Source organism: Grampus griseus, assembly GCF_964374135.1.
Source record: "Grampus griseus genome assembly, chromosome: 5".
NCBI classification, from domain to species: Eukaryota; Metazoa; Chordata; class Mammalia; order Artiodactyla; family Delphinidae; genus Grampus; species Grampus griseus.
Window position 1 is genome coordinate 6,630,641 of NC_138998.1, and position 21,805 is coordinate 6,652,445.

A 21,805-nucleotide genomic window follows, 5' to 3' on the forward strand; every position below is an offset into this window, starting at 1 on the left:
CCTGACAAATGAAAACCTAAGTAAACTGAAAAATCAACAGTTGTTCTTAGATCTGAAAAAGAAGTGAGGTCACAGGGCAATCTGTTGTCCCCCAAATTGGAGAGACAAGCCAGGTGGATACAGAAAACCACAACATGTAAGGGCAGAAACCTGAGGAAACCAGTGCTGGTGTAGGAAACTGTAATTGACAAATTGCTGGAGGTTAGGTATGGACAAATCTGAGTTAAAAACTCCAGGGGAACCCACCAGACATAGGGGAGGAGGGGGGCACCAGACTTTTGTGAGTTTTACATCCAGGAACTTGATCAGGTTCTCACAGTACATATCAGAGAAAAATCCCTGCCTGCTTCTGGCAAGGTAGGAGGAAAAGGAACCATTTTGAAATAAACCAGACTAGCATGTTCTTAACAAAGCCTGTCCCCATGAGAAACTAGTTAACTAGTTAACCTGTTGGAGTATTATCAGACTCTTAACTGACTTGGGGGAAGAAATATCCAACTCAAGCCAGTTCTATCCTTCCATGTGGGAGAAGGGAAATCTCTAATTCCAGTCCATTCTAGCCATCCTGTCTCAATCCAAGGGGGGTAGAAAAAAACTGATAACCACTTGTGAAGTTCACTGTTCAGACAAACAGGCTCACTAAAAGACAGACCTAATCACAGGACTGTAGAATGGTCCCCCCCCCACCTCTTTACTGCACTACTAAAGGCCTATTTATGGCACTTGCTTTTACCCAGTATATCATATCCAGCTAGCAAGAAAAATCACAAGGCATACTAAAAGGCAAAACACAGTTTGAAGAGACAGAGCAAGCATCAGAACCAGGAACAGCAGAGATGCTGGAATTACCAGACTGGGAATTTAAAACAACTAGGATTAATGGGCTAAGGACCCTAATGGTAAAGACAGAATACAAGAATAGATGGACAATGTCAGCAGAGAAATGGAAATCTTAAGAACACCCCAAAATTGCCAGAGGTCAAAAATACCATAAGAGAAATAAAGAATGCCTTTGATGGGCTTATTAGATGACTGCACATGACTGAGGAAAGAACCTCAGACCTTGAGGTCTATCAATAGTAACCTCCAAAACTGAAATAAAAAGAGAATAAAGACTGAAAAACACTGAAGAGAATATCCAAGGACTGTGAGACAACTACAAAAGGTGTACTATATTCATAACGGGAATACCAGAGAAGAAAGGAATAGAATATGTGAAGCAATAAAGACTGAGAATTTCCCCAAAATAATGTCAGACACCGAATTACAGATCCAAAAAGCTCAGAGAACACCAAGAAAGAGAAATGCTGAAAATTCTACTCCCAGGCATATGATTTTCAAACTAAAGAAAATCAAAGATAATGTGCAAGGATTGTGCCCTGGCTATTTTGCAAAGGAGGCCTCTTTCCCCCTTCTCCTTAGTGATATCCCTTCTCCATTTGGTTTAAGAACCTAGCACTTAATACTTCCCAAGTCTCAAGGAAATCTACCAGACTTTAAAAAAATTACTGGCCTTGAAAGTGACTCTTTTAATGCTTAGCAATAAGCCTATCCACTAAGTGAGCTTAAAATAAAAGTTCTGGGGCTTCCCTGGTGGCGCAGTGGTTGAGTCCGCCTGCCAATGCAGGGGACGGGAGTTCATGCCCCTGTCTGGGAGGATCCCACATGCCGTGGAGCGGCTGGGCCCGTGAGCCGTGGCCGCTGAGCCTGAGCGTCCAGAGCCTGTGCTCCGCGGCGGGAGGCCACAGCAGTGAGAAGCCCGCATACTGGGGGAAAAAAAAAAAAAAAAACAAAAATGCAGAGATCAATGTACATAAGCATGGCAAAGATCTGTAAGTATGACGCTACCTTGAGTTAGTAAAATAGGATAACAGGCATTCTATGTGTTGCTGGTTGGAGGGCGGTGTGGAAAAATGTATCAGAATTACAAAAGTATATAACCTAAGACACAGCAATCAACTTCGAGGAATTTATGTTACAGAAATACTTGGAATATGTGAGAAATGACTCTGAATTAAATTATTCAATGCAGCACTGTTAACGTCCCAAAATATAAAACAATGTGCAAATCTGAAACTAGAACTGATAAAGCATATTGATTATGATCCATTCAAAGGAATGTTGATACAGCCAAGAAAAAAATGAGGATGCTCTTCATAAAATGATATGAGAAATCAGACTATTTTCCAAGATGGCCAGAAGATTTCACATACATTCTTGTGACAACATGACACTGACACTTTCCTCAAATCTGTACAAGCCTGTGATATGAACATAATTGACACTATCTATGTGAACTTCTGGGAGGTAGGTCATAAAAAGCTACCCAGCCTCTGCCTGGTATTTTGGTGATATTCATGTTTGAACCCAGCCATCATGCTGTGAGGAAACCCAAACCAGGTGGCAAGGCCACATGCAGGTGTTCTGGCTGACAGCCCCAGCTGAGGTCCCAACCAATAGCCAGAATGAGCTGCCAGATGTGTTGAGATGATTCTAGCCCCAGCACTGACTGCCACCCATGACATCAGAAAATCACCTAAGCCCACTCAACCCCCAGAAACAAAAGAGATAATAATTGTTTTAAATGACTAAGCTTTGGGTTCATTTGTTTCTGAGCAGTAGATAACTGGGACAGTATTAAAGTGAAAAATAAAAAGTATACTACAGTAGGTCTGGTATGTTTCAAATTGCATAAAAAGGAGAAAATACACAGATATAAATATAATAGTAACTTTGCAAGGACAAAGTAACACTACCTCTGGGAAAAAGAACTAAGTGGGTAGAAGACAGGAGGGAGACTTTTCGATGTCAACCATTTGAGATTTGACTTATAAGAACAAATAAATGAAATAATAAAAATGTGATACATGTGGAGGGCATAAAAATGAACACAGTGGTGCTCACTTTGGAACATGAGTGATTTGAATTTTTATTTAAAAATACTTTCACATTATTTTCCTTATATCAATAAATCGATATATAAGGGGCTCTGTACCTGCCAAGTACCACACATTTTATAACAGAATGCTTATGTCATGCATATCCTGACCCTAAACTTTATCAATTCCAGAATACAGGTGGCAATGAAGAAAGATCTGTCTTTAATCCCAGCTGTCACTTAGTTGCAAAACCTCAGGCAAATCACTTTTGTTGCCTCAGTTTCCTCATCTATAAGATTAGTATTTCCTCATATAGCTATGGTAAGGTCCAGATGACACTGTGAGAATGCTGTATAAGCTCTATGACTGCATCATATGACATGGAGCTAACTTAAAAATTACCTTACAAGCTATCCTAAAATTACCCTGTACTTCCTTGAAGTCACATTTTTCTAAAATTTACAAATTACTTATGAATACAATAGATGAGAAAGTTAGGATTGTCTAAGTTCAAGTTCAAGCCCTCTAATATTAAAGGACCCTATGTGTCCAAGATACATTCACATTACACCTCAAATAGAATTGGTATCAACTAAGTGGAACCCCTCTTGGCTCTCGTTCTATGTGAGGATAAATAACTTTTTTTTTTTATTGGCCGTGCTACATGGCACGTGGGATCTTAATTCCCCAACTAGGGATCGAACCCGCACCCCCTGGCTGTGGCAGCAGGAGTCCTAACCACTGAACCACTGAAATCCCTAAGTAACTATTTTTTTAACTGAGAAACGCTGAAGGTGCCTGATCATTAGAGTGACTACAGTCCCATATCATCAAGGTATCTCTTCTTTTTGAATCCAAAGAGTGACTGCTATCTTCAGCTTTGCAAACAGGCTAAAACCACAAATGACTGGTTCCTCATCCTGCTGTTACCCTTCCTCATCTATATTACCTGGAAAAGAGGGTGAATGTTGTTCACCAGCACTTCCCTCAAATACTGTTTTGCAACACTTGTAAAATTCTAAGGATTATTTCTTATTTTCAAAATCCAATATGTGACTTCACTCTCATCTTGAGGAATTTAGTAATTTGGTAGTTGCAGTTCATGTTTACATCAAAATAGCCAATGATCAAAAATCAAACGCCTCTGGAATTACTCCTGCTGCCTTTCTCACTCTAATACATCCCTATTTGCCACCAAGAGGCCTGGCAACAAAAGGCTCTCAATGATAACTCCAAATGATGAATTAATTCAGCATGCATCGTAAGGAAGACTGCATATAAGTAACCTCAGATTACTATGGTGTAAGACCCAAAAGGTGGAAAGGTTAACTTTGGTTTCTAATATTTAGCACAGTGCTAGGAGGTTGGTAAATTTGTTGAGTAAATGAATTTCTGAAAAGCTTGATAATCTTATTTCCCAGCAAATTAGTGAATCAACAGAAGTAGTTCACCATACTTAGAGCTAACTGGCAAAATCATTCTACCAAACAGCTTTGAACACTTCAGCAACACCAGAGGGCATCGATGAATTAAGTAAGACAGGGCAAAAACAGACGTTCATGATCCCAAATTGTGAAATAAATATTAAGAGGAAGAAAAGGTTTAACTATACTGATTGCATTGTTTAATGTGGAGGAGAGTACACACTTTAAAAAAAGTCTGCCCTAAAAGAATCCTTATTTAGCTTACTCTTCGCATTTTATAAATGTGTAAACAGTGCTGTTTGTAAAAGGAAGCCAGGATTGAAGCTAAGCTTATTGGCTCCTAATTCACAGCAATGCTTCAGTAGCCACATATGATAACATTTTAAACTGGAACACTGGGGAATAACTGATGTTAAGACTATTAAAATTTTTTAGGTCAGAACTGGTACAAACATATAAAATACCAAATCTTTACCAATTTCTCCTAGTAATACAACCTATCTCAAATACTGAATATGTACTTTCTAGAAGGAAATATTATTATGCAGAAAGGTAATATTCTTTCAATTAGAACCAAAAGATAAACTCCCACAAATTTTAACTCTCACTGTAACAGAAAGAATAATGAATATTTCAAAACGCATTTTTCTCATGAATTGCAAACTATATGCTGGTGGTTTGTCCCTAGGTCTTCTATCCTTTCTCAAAAGTACTTTTAATTGAAAACAATATGCAGATGCAAAAAGATAAAGGAAGTAAACAAATGCACAGATTACAATTACACAAACAAGTCTTTCTTACAGCTAACAAGTGAAGGGCAATAGTAGAAAGCTTACTACTACAGGAAAAACATAAGTTATTCAGATTTAAATTTTCTAGCTGCTTTTATTTTTCAGTTTAGGAAGCAAATTTAGTATGTACATACATGTCGTATTCTATCTAACTGTGTAATTTCTCTCTCTGAGAAAACTTCCAAAATATCTTAGTTGATGTGGGGAGCAGGCATTTAATGTAACATACATAAATAACCGCTTTTTTGAAAATCAACAAATGGTGGGAGGGTTAAGCAAGAATCTACCATACAGAACTTAAAGAAACTTAGTTGTATATGTTCATGCTATTTACTTGAAGGAATCTGCAAAAACTCCATTTTTGGAAAGGCTCAAATTTAGGAAGTACCTGCTCATAAAGTTTTTTACATCTCATTTGTTCCTATAAATTTTAATAAGAAACTTTATCTTCCAAGAGGAGAAAATCTGGACATAAAATTCTTTAACACTGTCAAATCCTAAATTGAATGCTCTGCACTAGGTGGAAAAGTCACGGTTCTAAAATAATGTCATGTCATGACAATACAACAAAAATATCAACAGTGATAAAAATGACTCAGCAAAAAGTAATGGTGGTGATGGTAATAGCTAATATTTAATAAGCATTTTACTCAATGCTAGGCATTGTGCCAAGAAATGTATATGCACTTTCATTTAATCCTTACCAAAAACCTCAAGTAAGGTACTATTATTTCCATTTCATATAAGACACAAATAAAGCTGGGTATGACTTGCCTCAGATGATACGTGGTATGTGCTGGAGCTAGAATTTTAAATCAAACAATGTGGATATAGAGCCGCTCGCCACCCCTTTCTTAACCACACGCTCGACTCTTAAGAAGGTCCTGGTTGTAAATTGATAAGGTAAGGTAAAAGACTGTTAATAATAACTTTGAAACCAACCTTGTTTTTCTTAATTTTAATAATTTTTCCCCCAGATGTTTTTGAATCTGAATAGAAGAACAAGTCCTGGTAGCCCCTTAGAGAAAACTGGACGGATGTTAAATATAGAATAAACTTTGTTCTTCCAGTAAAAACAACCCTGAAATAATTATTTCAGACACTCTACTTAGGGTTAATAACTGCTGAAAATAGCTTAAAAAAGAAGGCACTTATTTCTTTAATTTCGTGTATAACCAGTCCTTGATTATTTGTGGCAATAAAAGGGAACAGCATCAGTACAGATAACTGAAAACTATGGATATTCTAACTCCCGTAAGTAAAGACAAGGCAGGGTATCCTTGATGGAACAGAGAAGGAGCCACGCTCTCTTAAAGAGGCCTAGCAGGTTAACAGGAAGGGGTTCCCATACAAAGAAATAACAGGTTAATATGTAATGTAACCAAGTACATAATACTTGAAATTCTTAAACTGGAGGAGTTAGATGAACAGCAAGTTTTAAAAAAATCCTACAGTTTAAAAAAAAGAAAAGCAATTATTCCATTTGTGGGAGAACTTTAATAGGTAGTGTAAATGTAATACTGGCTCCTCAGAACACAGAAAGCAGGGGTTCTCAAACTTTGGCATGTACTAGAATCACGTGGAAGACTTGTTAAAACTTAAGATAAATCTTTAGGTGTTCAAGGTGTTAAATGAAAGATGGCCAGTCCAAACATCCAACAAGTATTTACTGAAGAGCTATGTGCCTCCAGATGAAATAGCAAGAAGGATGACAACCCTCTGAGCCTAATGCTCCCTGCTAACCTTATGGGCTAGTCTTAGACAAACAATGGGAACGTAAATGTCATGCAGACTTTAAACCCCTACAAATAAGCTAGAACTCCCCAAAGCGCTAAACCCACCACCTAACTATCTATCTCATTATGAGTGCTATAGAGCCAAGGGGCAGGGGTGTGGGGTATTGTGAGACAACATGGATTCTTAAATCAAGCTATCGTGTTTAGGAAGAACCACAAAAACTAAAGAAACCTTGATGTTCTTGATGAATATAAGGTTCTAGAATACACAAATTCAAGAGTGCAGTATATGATTTCCACCTTACAACACAACCAGAGATGAAAATTTTAAGTGAGCTCTTCAGACCGCAACTAATGTTATTAAACATCAACAGTTAAGTAAAAAATAAAGAACAGATGAAATGTAAAACATCTGGCCAGGTTCATTTTTAGACAGCTCCTACCACACATCAGCCAAAACAAAAAGACATATTACCTACAAGTTACAGACCTTAAATAGCTCAAACCTTGAGATCCTTAAATGCTTAGATTCTAATCTAGTCCTTAAGAGTGAAGAGCTGCTAGCAAAGAGCATAAAAAAAAGTGCTCAACTGTAGGCAAGTTAAACCAATACGTCTTACACCTTAAACTTACACAATATTATGTCAGTTATCTCTCAAAAACAAACAAAAAATCCAGGGCTCACAGCTGTAATCATAATGGCACTGTCATACCTCCTAAGGATATTAATATGTGGTCAACATAGTGGAAAGGTATCCAGCCAGTAACCATTAACATAGAAATTGGGATGTAAAGTCCTAAAGTTGGTTTAAAAAGCCAGCTCAATCTGTACTCGTAGAAAATATTAAGGAAGTTTTATGTGTTAGAATGAAAACCTTTTGACAATTTCATTAATGAAATGTAGACAATTGGTATTGGTAATTGGTATTAAATGGAAATGGAGATTTTATATATATATATATGTGTGTATATATATATATATATACACTCCCATACACACATATCAGAGAATATGTATATTTATGTTGATGAACTGATAAGGGGTTAAATTTCTCTTTTAAATGTCCTTCCTTAGATGTCATTAGGAAAAAATACATTTCGAAGATAATCGGGAGTAACCAAAACAAAAACAAAGTTCTAGTCTTAGGCTACATTTCCCAGGAGTTAAGTTCTTTACTACAGTACTTCAGTGTTTTTGTTATTTTAATATGCACTGTGAAGGGGGGCAGGGTTAGCACAAAGCAAGTCCCAAACATATCGGCCCAGGTATTTTGCCTACGATGCATATGTACTTTGGAAAATGCTGCAACTGACAATCACTTGCCAAAAAGCAGTTATAATAACTAACTTTTTGCACCAGTTTAAGGTGGGTGGACATAACCTCAAACTCTTTAAAACTCTTCCTACCATGTGGGCTAGTTAACTTTGGCCCAATTTGCTTTCTGGAGGAGGCTAAAGCTTGAGAGGTAATACTTCATTATTAAATCATACGTATACATATTTTTATATTTCATTATTAAACGGTATACACACACACAAATGTATTCACAAAGAAACCACAAAGAACGTGTGATACACTTCATTAAAGCTTTTTAAAATACCAAGATTTCTGAATCAAAATAAAAGCTGCATGGTATGGACTATACTTTTGATGCTCATCCATTATAAAAACCATAAAATACTAAAATGGGATCACATTGTAACATGACATACAAATGGAGGGGGCTGACAATCACTGTTATACTGCTGAGTCTATTAAAGTGGAAATACCACTTATCTACTACATTTCTTGTATGTAGGGAAAAGCCAGGAGATACTAGAGTTCTGTAATTTATCTTATTGGGAGGATCTGAAACTACAAATAAAATTCTCAAGTGTACTTACTTGAGAACATATACTCAATGCATAGCATAAAGTTATGCTCCTGAAAGACGGACTCCAAGAAGTTGCTACATGCCAATGGGTATCTGCCTTACATATTTCAAAAGTAAGACTTTAAAACGTATAAAATACCTGGAAAAAATATGGTACTGCTTAGTTACACACCCCTTGCAAAATACCGTGGATCTTAAAGCTGTCCACACAGTACCTAATTCAAAAGCTTCATTTGGCAGATGAAACTGACGCCCAAAAAAGGCTGTTTTGCCCCGCTGCTATATACAGTTGTGGATTTCTCTGATGAGGTTCAATTATCTAATTTCTTGTCTTCTATTCACAGCAATGCTCTGTTAGTTGTCTCCTCTTTGTCCTGTATCTTACCGTCCCCTTGCCTCAGTCTTACCAAAAACACTGTAAGCAGTGCTTACTCTACCTCTTTCCCCTCTCCTTCCATCTTTCTCTCCAGGTCCCATTTCCCTTTCATGTCCCTCTTCATTAATCACTCACTTTTTCTCTTCCCTCAGTTATTTAGAATTAGAATTTTAATGTTAACTCTTTTACTATTTACTTTTACTATTTTCACTATTCATTCTAAAGCCAATATAATTCAGCACAAACATGTATTAACTTGAAAAGGCTTCTAATCATTATCAAGAAAGATATCAATCAAATCTTATACTTGGGGACATTGATTCCACTCATGTTTACATCTGTGTTTTAGCTTCCATATAACCATCTTGGGGATAACCAGTAAATCAAAATATTAAACAACATTACCTTAACAAAAACCAAGTTATAAAGCTTGAGCCTGCTGCTCAGCTCTTCACTCTGAGACCTACTTAGTACCTATCATCATACAATCAGAACAGCAAAATCTTATTTGTCAACGTATGATTCAATTAAATGAAGAAGGGATAAAAAAAAATCTTACCCCCAATGGTACTCTCTTGAAATTCATGAAATTGGCCCTTCACAAAACGAAGCACCAGGCTCGATTTGCCAACAGCAGACTCTCCCAGAAGTACTAATTTGAACTGGCATATTTTATTTCCAGTATTTGGCCCATTGGGTCTTGTTGCTCCTCGATTAGCCATGTCCAAATTTGAAAGAAGTCCCTAATTTCAGTCTCTTAAATGAACTTCCAGGATGCAAGGTGTCAATTTTTTTCTTTCTGGAGGTAGAAAAACCTGTAAAAAAAAACAAATATGAAGTAATTAAGTATACAAATCAGCAAAACAAAGCAAATCTACTATTAATCACTTTGGTAAATTCTGCCTGTAACACATTATTGCATGACAATTATAACCTCTAATAGACACTGAGTGTCATTTAGTTTAATTCACTACCTTTGTCAGTACTGTAAAGGCATGAGATTTGAGCCTAAAATCATGCTGTCATCAAGGCTTTTAAAACATTTTAAAGCTAACCTTTATCAAAGACTCAATTTTGTGCCAGGTGATTTTAAGTACTTAACACAGCCACTCAACAATCCTATAAAGTTGACTATTACAATCCTTAAAAATGAGGAAAACAGGCACAGAGAGGTTAAGTAACTTGAGGTCACACAGTTACTGTGACAGAGCTTCAACAGAGCTGAGTTTCAAACACTGGCAACCTGAAAGGTGACTCAAGTACTTAGGTTAAAACAGTTTTGAGTAAAATTAAGTTAATAAGTGGAAAGCTCTTAGAATAGACCTTAGAACACAGTAACAGCTCAATAAATGTTGGCCATTATTATTTGAAGGCTTCTGTTAAACAGTACATGTTTTTTGTTTATTTAACGGTAGTTTTGGAGCAACAAATATATTAAGTAGGTGGTGTGTCTGGTGCCTAAAAGACTTAAAACTGTTTTCTGATGTGCTCAAGTATATCAGACGTGGAACTGTTAACTGTGGTTCTCTATGTGGTGAGTGAATTAGTGTCTTAGTTATACTTTTCTGTAGTTCTGGAGCTAACAAATGTGTCGTTACTTTCTATTTAACACATTTAGAACAAGCTAGCCTGAAGGGCAACTTCTATGTCTTCTACTATTATCTAAGAACGCTAATTTTCAATCTCAAAGAATTAGGGAACTTTCAAAGAACTCTTTTCCAATCTATTCACAAATCAATCATCATAGTTTTCTTCCATCTTTAATCAAAAGCTGATCATGTGCTAATAACATTAAATCTGATGATTCCCCTTCTCAAATCACTGTTCTATTTCATTTAGATACCTAATGAGATATTTGCCTTACCCATGAAATTAGTTTATACAAGAATCCCTCTTGACCACGAACTCATTAATAAACATATCCATGAGACCTTACATTCATGGCAATAAAATCACCTCTGCCTTACCTAAACAGCACCTTTGAAGAGTCCTTACCTTTTAGTAATACGTATTGAAATACTGACAAATGAAATAATAGGTCTGAGTTGCTTCCAAACAATGGGGGCGTAAATAAAACAAGATTGGCCATAAAATAACTGAAGCTAGGGTGATGGGTTCATTATACTATTCTTCCTACTTCTGTACATTTAAAAAATTTTCTGTAATAAAAAAATGCTCCAACCCCACATCTATCCTCCTACCACGCCAAAAACATATCAGATTTGGGGATCTAATCCTGGCTAGCTATACCAATTTCTGCTGGAGCAAGTGCTTTCATTTCAAAGCCTCTATTTCCAGTATACCTAACTTTCATAACTGCTGTGGGAAGTAAACAAGAAACTATATATGTAAAAAGTTTCTAATACAGTGGTCAACACACAGCAGGGATTTAAAATTGGCAATTAAAGTGCCCCTTTGATGAAATAATGACCAAGTATCAAAAGAAAGTCAGGTAGACTGAAAATGCACCAACACACCTTCAGATAGTACATATGATAGCAACTAAAACACTTTACAGCTGTCTGATTACCTACAAAACAGCAAACTGAATTACTCATCAAGGACAACATGCTCCGAATTTCCAGTCCTCCCAAAATTGCACGGAAAACATCAGATGCCCATTAAAAAAGATTATGATTTAGCTTTGTCTTTTAAGGTTTAAAGCCTTGCATTATAGTTCCCTCCAAGGATCTCAAACAAAACATATCTAAATCTAATTATAAATATACAGTTAGCATAACATTAAGGTTAAAAGTTACATTTTGTAATAGTTGCATTCACTACTTAAACTTTTGTTTCACAAAAGCACAAGATTTTGCACAAAGTGCATTTTAAATCTTTTGAAAACACCTGGCATTCTAGAGTTAAAGTCCTCCTGGGTGCTCCTTGATGAAAACTAACAGCAGCTTACGTTTCTGGGTACTTATTTTGTGCCAAGCACCATCCTATGAATTAGGCTCACAGCAACCCTACGAGCTCTTTTTATTATCCCCATTTTACACTAAGAATAAAGTTTCTGAGCTGTCCTGAATTACCGCAGTGGTGTCCATGTGGGGTTTTTCCCTACTAGTTATGTGAAAGGCAATTGACTGGACACTTAGGCACCACTTCAGCAAAAAACAAAAACCAAATATGTGAATTATGACGTTCAGAGCTTGAAAAAGTCTGAGTCTCAGGAGGATAACCAGCTTCCAGGGAGGCGAACAACAGAGCACGTTTAAAGGGCTCTATCCAGTGAGTGTGTTCAGCGACCTAGTTGTGCCGAGTTGTTTAAGGCTGCGGTTCACCACCTTCCAACGATGAGACAAGAGTCCCTAGACAGCCCGGCTTCCCGAGCCGCCTCCTCCCTCCATTACCCGGCTCAGGGAGTCGGGGGGTAGGCGGAGCTCCCCAAATTCACACCTGCTGGAAGCCCCAGTTCCTCCTCCGAGAGCACCTGAGCAACTGACACCAGCTCCGATCGCCCGAGCAGGCAGGCTCCGCCAGGCCCCTGGGCCGTCTCTCCCATCCTCCTCCCCGGAATCCGGCCTGCTTCTGGCCGGAGACCACCCCCCCCCAACCCCGGGCTGCCAGGACGGAGCAGGCGGAACCGCGGCCTCCGGCCCTCTCTCGCGGCGCCATCTTGAGAAGGGAACAGGGTGACACCCGTCGCTCCCTCGGCCGGTCCCCAAATCCTGGCCTCCGAAGCCCCTCGAAGGATGAGTCACCAGGGCCGGTGGGTCGAGACGCCGGGTTCGGCCCATCTCCAGTCTCGGGCCCCGACGCGCGAGAGGGAAGGGCGGAGGACTCCGCGCCGGCAGGGCCCGCGGACCACCCGGGGTCCCGACCCGCTCCGCGCAGGCGGAGGGCCGGCTCGGTTACCTGAGTCCGCAGCTCGCGGGGCCGCGGCGCCGAAGCTTCCGGCTGCAGGTCCCAGGCGGAGCCCGAGAGGAGGCTGAGGCTGAGGCGGCGGTGGTGGCGCGTCTCCTCGTCTCGCCGCTCCCCTCAGACTGGACGGTGCGGGGCTCGTGCCGCGGTGCCGCCCCCGTCGGTCTCCGTCTCCGCCTCTCGCCGCTCCGCCTTCCTCTTTGCTTTCTCCTCCTCCGCCGCCGCCGGCGCTCGAGTTCCCACTAAATCTTCCTCCTCCTCCCTCCTCCCCTCAGGCCGGCCGCCGGCTCCTTCGCTAACCAAAACACAAACACTCCAGTCCCAGCGCGGTAGCCACTTCCGCCACCCGGCGCCGGCCTCGCCGCCACGTCGCCGCACGTCGCGGACTACGCCCCTTCGTCACTTCCGGTCGTTCTCCGTCCGCCCGTTCCATCCGCTCCCCCGCCCCCTCTCAGAGCCTTAAGAGTCCGGGCTGGGCCGCGGGGCGGGGCGGCCGCGTCACGTGACCCCAGCGAGCCGCGGGGTCGGCTACGGCCGCGGGCCGCCTCCCCTTGCCCGCTTCCCCGGGGCGCGCGCGGCCCCGCCCCCGTCGGCGCCATTGTTATCTGGGCGGTGGTCGGTGGCTCCCCGTGGCCGAGGGCGGGGACGAGGCGGGGACACTCCTTGGCCGGCCTGCTCTAGGGGGAGCCCAGAAGAGCTTGGGTTTGTTACTCCCAGGCGGTGTGGGGCGGCGAAGTTTTCTCTGTGAATATTAGCTGTCAGTTCCCCTTCCCCTACCTCTGCAACAGCCCAACAATGCCCCCTCGGCTTAGGGGCTTTTTTGTGGGGGCTTTTCTAGCACAAGAGAGCCTTCCAACACGTCCCTAGGGATGGGTGGATGGGTAAGGGGCATTGACTCCAGGGAGGAGGATGCGATCCTCCCCCGACCCCCGAAAGTTGTCTTTAGGCGGGGACATTTTCAATAACTTGCTTTTCTTGAGAGCCTACCTGTTTTGGGTGCGAAGGGGCAAGTTATAAAATAATAGGTAGCTTTTATAAAGAATTTCCCGTCGCGGGTTACTGCACTAAACGCTTTACAGGAATTATCCCATTTTCTTCCTACGCTATGGGGCTCTCACTCTGAAACTAGCTCTATCGTCCGCCTCCCTCTACATTGGAATATTACCTACCCAAAGTGGTCCTCGCCGCTGTCTAGCACAGCAGCTGGCAGCCAGGAGTCTTCAGTCGTGGCTGTGGAATTCACGAATGTGCCGTGCCTGTTTTACAGGTAAAGAATTTGAGGCACAGAGATTGTGTAACTTGTCCAAAATCACCGCGGAGTAGGTGATGAAATTGTGTTCTAACCTGCGGGCTGGCTCCAGAATCTGAGTTCTTAAGCACAGTTCCAGTAAAAGAACCCAATACATTCATTAGCCTCCACTGCAGACCTACTTAAGGCACGCTGTTTTGGCTCCATCTCACACAACAGTCCCTGGCTGGGCATCTGAAACAAAACAAAAAATTCCTTTCGGAATTTGGGAGAATGTTAAATCGATTTTTCCTCAGGATGAGGGTTGCTTTTTCAGTTTGCTGTTTACTATTTATAGCCCTGCCGTGTGGCCATCAGTTTTGACCGTCTAGATGTGTACTTGGCCTAAGGTATCCTGTCGGTGCTCAGTCAACATTTTGCAATGAAGGTGATTTGAACCCTTGAACAGCCAGCCTTTCAGATCAACCTCCCAGTTACCCCAAGAACATTATGTGTCATGTGCAAACGGTGTCTGTGGCACTTTATCCCAAGGGGTGGTTCCAATATGGTATGTTAGTCATGGTGATACCTCTTGGACAATCCCAGGAATAATCAGGAAATAGGATATGTCACATCAGTTTTGGCATGTCAACAGTATGCCCCAAACCAAACCTATTCCATCCCAAATGTGCTTCTGCTTGGTGACTGGTATTAACAGCCTCCCAGTCACCTAGACTTGAAAGAGCAGAATCATCTTCAGCTCTTCGTTGTCCCATTCTGTCACCCAAAATTCTCTAATCCCAAATCTAAGCTCTAATCCCAAAGCCTGGGCCATGGTAGTATTTGTACAAGCTGAAATTAATGCACGCTCCTGCCTTTTCAACCCATTCTTTACACTTTGGCCAGTCACTCTCCTACTCAAAAATATGCAATTGCTAAATAGAGTACAAAGTTCTTCAACTCTGGTCCCAACCCATGTTTCTTTCATTCTGTTTCTAAAGCCTCCCTCTCCCCAAACTCTTGCCTTGTGACCTAATCATACCAGTCTACTCTGTGTTCCCAGAGTGTCGCCTGTGTGTTTCCATCTTGGCATCTTTGATCACTTTGTTCTCTGCACCTTGGAATACCACTACCTCTCATCACTGCAGGTCTCACCTTGGCCAGGATGCCAACTCCTCTGGATGGCATCTGAGGCTACTTCTACTGGATTTAGTGATCTTTTTCCTGTAGTTTCATGATACTTTACTGTCTGTAATAGTTCTAATATGTATCTGCCTTATTTTACAGTTAGAGAGTACCTGCCTAGACTTTCCTCCTCAGGCTTTCATTCCCATTAGGATTTTAAAGTTCTTAAGGACCAGGACCATAATTTATTCATGATTTAACTTCCTTTCAGAGGAACTTTGATTGATATCATAGGGACTCCCCAAAATTTGTGAGCTTAATTGCATTTTTTTTTTTTGCCACACCATGCAGCTTGTGCAATCTTAGTTCCCTGACCAGGGATAAAACCCCGCCTTCCACAGTGAAAGCACTGAGTCACTAACTACTGAACCACCAGGGAATTCCCAAGCTTAATTACATTTAGAATGGTGAACATTTGACTTAAGTCCTCACAAATAACACCTGGATGCTGAAATTTATACATTGTTAGGAACTCCCCATCATTGTTCTAGGGTATTGCTTCCTCATTCATTTCTTTCTACCAATTTTTACAATATTTATTTATTTATTTATTTTGGCTGTGCCGCGTCTTAGGTGAGGCACACAGGATCTTTGTTGAGGCATGCAGATTTCTTAGTTGTGGCATGCATGCAGGATCTAGTTCCCCGACCAGAGGTCGAAACCGGGCTCTCTGCATTGGGAGCACAGAGCAGAGTCTTACCCACTGGACCAGCAGGGGAGTCCGACTTTCTACCAATTTTGTCTTTTAATTCACTTCCTTCGTGAGGGAATTCCTGGCTTTCCAGAGGTTAGCAGTGCTTTCATTGCTGGGGCCTGGGTTCAATGGTCAGGGAACTAAGATCCTGCAAGCTGTGAGGCAAGGCCAAAAAACCCCAATTCTCTGTATTCATGAATATATTCCACAGTATTTTATAGTTTAGTCATAATGTTTGCCTGGGGAGTTCTGCTCCAGTGGCTGGTACCTCTAAGATCCAGTAGTAATTTTGGAGAGATGGAAATGCCACAGTAAAGCTTTGCTCTTGTACTGCCACTCACAATAGGCCTGTGTTTTTTTTCCCCCTAACTCTGGATAACTGAGGAGGACTGATAATTGGATACATTCTAGTAGCAAATGGGAGATCCTACTGAAACCGTGTAACTTGGAGTGGGACTTGAACCCACAGGCCGGGACCCAAACCCAGCCAAAACCCAGATTGGGACTTGAACCCATGGTCTTTTAATGGAGATCACACCTAGTCTCAGGACTTAATGAAGCTCATGTTCTTGATGTCTCATCGCAGAAAGAATTCAGTGAGAGACAAAGTGATAGGTAAGAAGTGGATTTATTTAGAGAGAAACACACTCCATAGACAGAGTGTGGGCCATCTCAGAAGGTGAGAAGAGCACCAGGGTAGGGGGGTTGTCAGTTTTTATAGGGGTGGGTAATTTCATAGGCTAAAGAGTGGGAGGAGTATTCCAGCTATTTTGGGGAAGAGATGGGGATTTCTAGGAATGGGGCCACCGCCCACTTTTTTTTTTTTTTTTTTTTTTGCGGTGTGCGGGCCTCTCACTGTTGTGGCCTCTCCCGTTGCAGAGCACAGGCTCCGGACGCGCAGGCTCAGTGGCCATGGCTCACGGGCCTAGCCGCTCCGCGGCATGTGGGATCTTCCCAGACCGGGGCACGAACCCGTGTCCCCTGCATCGGCAGGCGGACTCTCAACCACTGCGCCACCAGGGAAGCCCACCGCCCACTTTTTGACCTTTATGGTTGGTCTTGGAACTGTCACGGCGCCTGTGGGTGTGTCATCAACTTGCTGATGTGTTACAATGATCATATACTGAGGCTCTAGGTCTAGTGGAAGTCGACTTGTCCACCATCTTGGACCTATTTTGTTCTAATCTGTTTATGTCGTGTCCTCGGGCTATGTTATTCTTTTAAAGGTTGTGCCCTGCCCCCTTCTCTCCTGTTTTAACTACTAGGTGGTAAAATTTCTTAAGGAAGCTACGAAATGGATGGAGCCTAAATAAAGTCATGCAGAACTGAACACTGCCCTTAGTGCTGCCTTTGCCCTCAAATCTCTAAACACCGACTCAGGAATTCCCAGCACCTTGCATCTCTCAATCATCCACAACACTCCATGTCTTCTACCTTCTCCTCCAGGAAATCTTTCCATTGTGTAGTTGAAGAATGACTCTTTGCATAGATGGTAATGAATGGTAACATTCACTTTTAAATGGGACTGTCTGGAGACAAACCGAAAGGTAATTCTGGCATAAGGAATTGTAGGCATGGTGGCAAGGCAGTGAGAAAAAGGCTATGGAAACTTGAGCTATTCAGGTTTAAAAGCTAGTGTCTTTGTAGGGCATCATGAAAGCCTCAGCTCAAGGTCACATACCTAAGGGATTTCTAAGCCCATCAATTCTAAAGTAGCTTCCCTCCATATCAAAGTGTTCTGTTTTCTTCACGGTACTCATCACTCATCATGTGAAATGATCTTATTTATTGCTTTACTTGATGGTTATCTATCCCTACTAGAATATAAATTCTATGAGGTAGGGATTGGCTTAGTCCATTGTATTCCCAGAACTGACACAAAATGAGGACTCAGTACTGTAGATAGTTGTAAACAAAAGAATCGAATGAACACTTATACAGACATACCTTGATTTACACACAATCAAGTCATTTAAATTGCTTAGGGGGAGAAGAATATGTATACTAGCTATCTAGAAAATTACAGTACACTGTTTTTACAAATGTAAAATAGTATCCCTTAACCACTTTTTAAAAAAATTTGGGGGCTTCCCTGGTAGCGCAGTGGTTGAGAGTCCGCCTGCCGATGCAGGAAACACGGGTTCGTGTCCCGGTCCGGGAGGATCCCACATGCCGCGGAGCGGCTGGGCCCGTGAGCCATGGCTGCAGAGCCTGCGCGTCCGGAGCCTGTGCTCCGCAACGGGAGAGGCCACAACAGTGAGAGGCCCGCGTACAGAAAAAAAAAAAAAAAAAAAAAAATTTGGACTTTGCAAGTTTTTCATGAGGCTTTCTTAAAAAAGTGGAATCTCATAAATTTCATTCAAATTCTAAGCGAGGTGTTCTGTATCCCCTGTATGTGTAGAACATGACAAATATTCACCAAATATACATTCATTAAACCTTGAGTTTAAAAAAAATCCCATACTTAATTTTGAGTTCGCCACATTATTTTAAAAAGTCAATATGCATTACTGTGTAACGCATTTCAAATTTTAATATATTTACTTGAAATGCTATTTAAAGCCTATTTATTGGAGTGTGTTTTCAAAGACTTTAAGATGTTCCTTACCACAGCTGCCAAATATAGTAACTTTACAGAATTTTTAAAGGATGTCTTAAGTGCTGAAAGAACTACATGCAGTGTGCATGTACTTTCACAAGGAAGGATCTAAAATTGGTGGTCACCACCAGAAAGAGGGTTATTTATTCTCTGATCGCCAGTAAAATTAATAGGCCCGTGGCCAGGAGTAGGCCCCTGGCTGAACCCATCCTAACGGGACCGCGTTGCTTGGGAAACCAAAGAGAAGTTTGGGGTCATTTGATCTGGAGCCCAAGACCACATCCTTCAAGTTTTCCTGCCCTCCAAATCAACTAAAGAAGGGGGGGAAAAAGAGAGAAGGAATAAGGGAGAATAGGGGGAATGAGGGAGAGAGAAAGAGGAGAGAGTGGGGGAGAGGAGAAAGAGGGAGAGAGATGGGTGGGGGTCCTGCCCTGGAAAGAGCTGCGCTCCAAGCCCCGCCCCCGTTTCCCAGGTAACTGGGTAAACAGACCTCCATCTTCTTTTCCCCAGTGAATTCTGCTAGGTGTGAAGTGGCGGGCAGGAAGCAGTGGGCAGGAAGTCCGAGTGGAGATGTGCTCTTTCGGAAGAGCGGGGTCCCCCAAAGGGTTGGGGCGCTCCAAGGGATTGGGATCTTCCCTCTAGCCAGGTGCAGCTTACCCCTTAGAGATGAGTGCCCTTGGAGGAATGACGGTATCTGAGAGGAAATCTCCCCTGAGCATGGACGTGGCACTCACCCAGGAAGGAAAAGATGACTTAGGAGAGAGAAGGGTCTTCATGGGAACAACATCTCCCACGGAGTTGGGGCTCAGAGTGGGATTAGGAAAAGAAGATTCTCCATGCAGTAATAAATATGAGGAGAGGATGGCTTCACGGGAAACAAAATGTCCATCGAGCAATGGGCTTGATATAAGATTAAAAAGACAGAATATTTCTAGGACTTTCATGGACGGGAGTAATTTAGGAGTCAGCAGGGTCTCAGCCTCACAGGAAACAAAATGTCCTCTGAGAATGTTGCCAGGAAGAGCAGGTTTAGAAAATGAGCGTTTTCTGGCAGGGTGTCGTCCTGGAAGGGTAACACAGTCTCCACTGGGCCTGGTGTGTGAAAGTCCACAGGCTCTAGGCAGCAGGAGATGTCCTGTGGCTGGTGACCCTGAAGAGTTAGGGGCTTCAGTGGGGAAGCAACCTACTTTGGGTATGGAACCTAGACGGGGACTGGAAAAAGAGTCCACCTGTGTGGTGATGAAGCCCAGCGTGGAGATGCAGCCTCCTGTGCAGGTGGACATGGGGTTCCCCCAACCAGAGGATCCAGATGAAACTAAGCCTACAGAACCCCAAATGGGCTTGGTGATAGAACCTTCTGAGTGCCAGTTGGCTCAACAACCTGAAGAGCAAAGGGAGACTGAGAACATTGAACCAGGAGTAGAACCTCCAGATCGCATCAGACCCATATACTCTGGGAAATTTTTTGATCGGTTGCCTTGCTGGCCAAGTGTAAGTTTTTTCCTAGTACTTTCCGTAGGAACTATGTATAGCCATGTCTCTATCAAGATGATAAACGAGTGAGACTTGTTTGGATTTGCAGAGTCAAATTGCAGAGATTTTGTTGAGATTCTGATATTCCTTGTCCCAAGAGACTCTTTCCAGCTGTTATTCTGTCCGATCTCCTCTGACTCTCTGCCTTCTTTTCTAATGTCAGCTTTGTTTTCTGTGCACACGAATGGGTCCTCTTGATTTCTCCCTCCTTTCTCCTTTGACCTACATTTCATTCCTCAATCTGCATTTTCTCAACCCTCCAACTGTAATACATGTTATATCCTAATATTCATGTACTTTTTCCAAAAACAGTTTGCTTTTTCTATTCATTATTCTGTGAGTTCTTTATTCTTTCAGCAAAGACTTGTGGTGGTCCTTATGCTGGGTCCAGGGCACTATCAAATGAGAAGCACATGATTCTAATCCCATGGGTTTAGGCTCTCACTCCAATGTTGGAGGCAATAACTAAACAAATATTATATAGATGTCTAAATGCATAGAAAACATTCTTCCTTAATAGAAGTACACTCTAAATATGAAGCGCAATGGAGAGTTTGGACAATTGTTTTGGAGGAGATAGGAAAGGCTTTACAGAGCAAGTAATATTTCAGCTAATTTAGAAAGGTGTCAGTATTTGTCAGATGGAAACGGTTGGAGCATCTTGGGCAAAGAATGGCATGGAGTGTGACCAAAGCTTCTTGTGTTGGGAGGTATAAGCAATTCTGTTTAGCCAGCATGGTGGTAAGAGATGAAGAAGAAATCTAAACGTCCCGAATGCAGGGGTAAAACGTATGGGTACAGAAGCAATGGTGGATCTTCATGAGGGAAGAAATGAATAAAATTTGCCTTTTGGAAAGATAATTCTGATATCAATAATAATGGTGGACTGGAAGGGGAAGATATTGGATGACAGGAAAAAGTTAGAAGGTTATTTCAGGGTAATGATGGCCTGAAATTAACGTAGAGTTGGAAAGAATTGGAGAGGAGAGAGCAATTCTGAGAACCTTTTAGGAGATGGTATTGTTAAGAATTGCCGTCCAGTTGTGGATCTATGTGGTGAAAGAGAGGGAAGTTAATGGATGACTTAGGAGTTTCTAGTTTGATAATGAGACATCTTCTGGTTTGGTGACACATGAATATCTGGTGTTGGCCATCCTGAGTTTCAGTTATTTACAGGGTATCAGATGAAAAAGCCAGGCAGACAGTTGGAGCCATGGGTGGAAATGGGACAAAGAAGGTCTAGGCAAGATCTTACCTTGGGAAACACATGAGATGATCAGAGAAAGAAATATCAACTAGGTGAGTTCTTGAGGACAAGGATTTTCTCTTATTTATCATGTCGCTTCATGGCATATCATGATGTCCAGCTTATACTGGTCATTCAGTAAATATATGTTTGATAAATGGAAGGAAGCCTGGATGATTAAGTGGGAGAAAAAACAGAGAAGAAAGAGGTGAGTCTGAGAGGGTGGTATTGAGCAACATAAAGGGAGCATCCTTAAAGTATTCTGGGAGTAAAGGAGACATTAGAGAACACAATTCTGCTGAAGTGGTCACAGGGATTCTGCAGAACTTTTTTTTTGGCATCTGCAGACTTTTGTTCCCCTTGGGAGTCAGGG

General features: G+C 41.7%; 2 protein-coding genes across 5 annotated transcripts in view; one reads left to right on the plus strand and one right to left on the minus strand.

Annotated features, from left to right (window-relative positions):
• The window catches only part of RAB5A (RAB5A, member RAS oncogene family), a 30,815-nt gene extending 16,638 nt beyond the window's left edge, over positions 1-14,177 (minus strand). For 2 of the 4 annotated variants that reach the window (XM_082654946.1, XM_082654949.1), the window contains exons 1-2: positions 12,942-13,320; positions 9,640-9,895 (exon numbers count right to left, since the gene is read on the minus strand). In XM_082654946.1, coding sequence (XP_082511072.1) covers positions 9,640-9,802 — 163 coding nt within the window. In that variant the 5' untranslated portion in view covers positions 9,803-9,895; positions 12,942-13,320. Of the gene's footprint in view, positions 1-9,639; positions 9,896-12,941; positions 13,321-14,116 lie in introns of those variants that run through there. The other 2 variants (XM_082654947.1, XM_082654948.1) reach the window with 2 other exon arrangements.
• Positions 14,178-19,223: 5,046 nt separating this feature from the next.
• Positions 19,224-21,805, plus strand: part of EFHB (EF-hand domain family member B) — a gene marked incomplete at its 5' end in the record, with an annotated part of 49,459 nt that continues 46,877 nt past the window's right edge. Inside the window, 2 exon segments of the mRNA XM_082655598.1 lie at positions 19,224-19,292; positions 19,296-20,144. Of these exon segments, the coding sequence (XP_082511724.1) occupies positions 19,224-19,292; positions 19,296-20,144 (918 nt within the window).